The sequence below is a fragment of the Phytophthora parasitica genome (assembly GCF_000247585.1).
Source record: "Phytophthora parasitica INRA-310 unplaced genomic scaffold supercont2.67, whole genome shotgun sequence".
Classification (NCBI taxonomy): Eukaryota; Oomycota; class Peronosporomycetes; order Peronosporales; family Peronosporaceae; genus Phytophthora; species Phytophthora nicotianae.
The window spans coordinates 21,077-22,493 of record NW_008649053.1 but is presented as its reverse complement, the minus strand read 5'-3'; the positions used below and the strand labels follow the sequence as shown (position 1 = coordinate 22,493).

Below are 1,417 nucleotides of genomic sequence, written 5' to 3'. Positions count from 1 at the left end.
CATTGACCTTGAATGCTTTCCAGTCCAGGTTAAAACGGCTAACCAACGCCATCAAGGCATCGTCAGGGATAGTTCTCTCTTCGACATCCGCAGCAGTAGTCGTACGGTAGACGTGGTTGGTCCTCAAAAAGAGTTGGTCAACCACGGTAGCATCACTGGCCGCGAGGAAGGTTGCCGCGATCAACACAAAGACGATAGTTAGACGCATTAGGAAGCTGAATGGTTGGGAGGTTGCGCGAGAGAACGAAAATTGCGAAGTGAGAGTAGAAAATAAATGATGCATTTCCGACTGCCGCTGTTGTGGCTCGTTGAGTGTTTACCAGCATTAGTTTTTATTAACGGAACATGGAATGATTTTTTCTTAGTTTATCTCCGATGTTATCTTGGATCCAACCCTGATTATCGCCAGACTGATTATTCAAATTTATTACACTTCGCGATTGTGCGTAAGTGACTCAGGGCTGCGCCTCTTCGGAGGATCTTCTAGGACGTGAACTCCCTCCACCTGGGGCCGAAAAAGAGCTCTAGTGTCAAGCACGGAAGTGACAACGTGCTCAACGATTACGATTAAGACCATCGTACTGCCGCAGCGTGCTGGGCCTGGTGATTATATAAGACCACTACTAAAGCGCAACGAACTGGCGACCTCCGCGTTCAAGATATTGCCACCAAGATACCAACAATTTGAGCATATAGCTCCCCAGAAATTGGGCTTCAAGCCCACAAGCAGCAGACGTGGCGTTGTGTGAGAATAACTAGCCCACCATGCACCGTTTCCTAAAGGCAGAAGCCTACAGAAAAATCAAGACTCTATAGTTAACTTAATATAAATAGAGTTTCTCTGACCCGCTATTCAATTTTATGTACCTGCGTACTAGCGTTCGTGGCGCCCGCTACGCGGGCGCTTGGTCTTATATAAATACGAATTAATAGTATTAGTTAGGTAAAAAAAAATGGTAAAATCATCATTTAGATCACATTTAGCAGAAAATGAATAATTCGTTACTGAATCCCCGTGTATAACAGTGTTATATAGTAGAAAACCTCTCTGTACAACGTAAAAAAAACTGGACACAATTATGATTGATATCAAAATCAAGAAAATAATGAAGCATGCTTTCTATCTTTAATTTTTTCCAGTATGCGTCTACGTAAAAAATTACAGTAATATATTACCGTAAGTCTTGATAGGCTTTATTTGGTCTATCATGAGAATAAGGGATACCGACGATGTTCGAATAATAAACAGAGAAGCAAGTAATCCTTAAGTTCGCACCCTCTTGTCTTTGATTCGGAAAATCACCGAGAAATTCGCCCCATCGTTTTATGTTTTGCATCTTGTCACTCACGAGTCAAAATTGTTTGATACTGCAACAAGAAGTGGTGAAGCGTGAACTTGATAAAGGTCACGGATCTT

The 1,417-nt window shown here is 42.3% G+C and overlaps 1 protein-coding gene across 1 annotated transcript; it reads right to left on the bottom strand.

The window, feature by feature from the left end:
• Positions 1-7: 7 nt before the first annotated feature.
• On the bottom strand, positions 8-208 carry PPTG_24076 (hypothetical protein; the record flags this gene model as incomplete). Its single annotated transcript, XM_008915031.1, has 1 exon — positions 8-208. A coding segment is annotated over one exon (201 nt), but the record flags the coding sequence as incomplete, so codon positions are not given.
• Between the last annotated feature and the right edge of the window lie 1,209 nt (positions 209-1,417).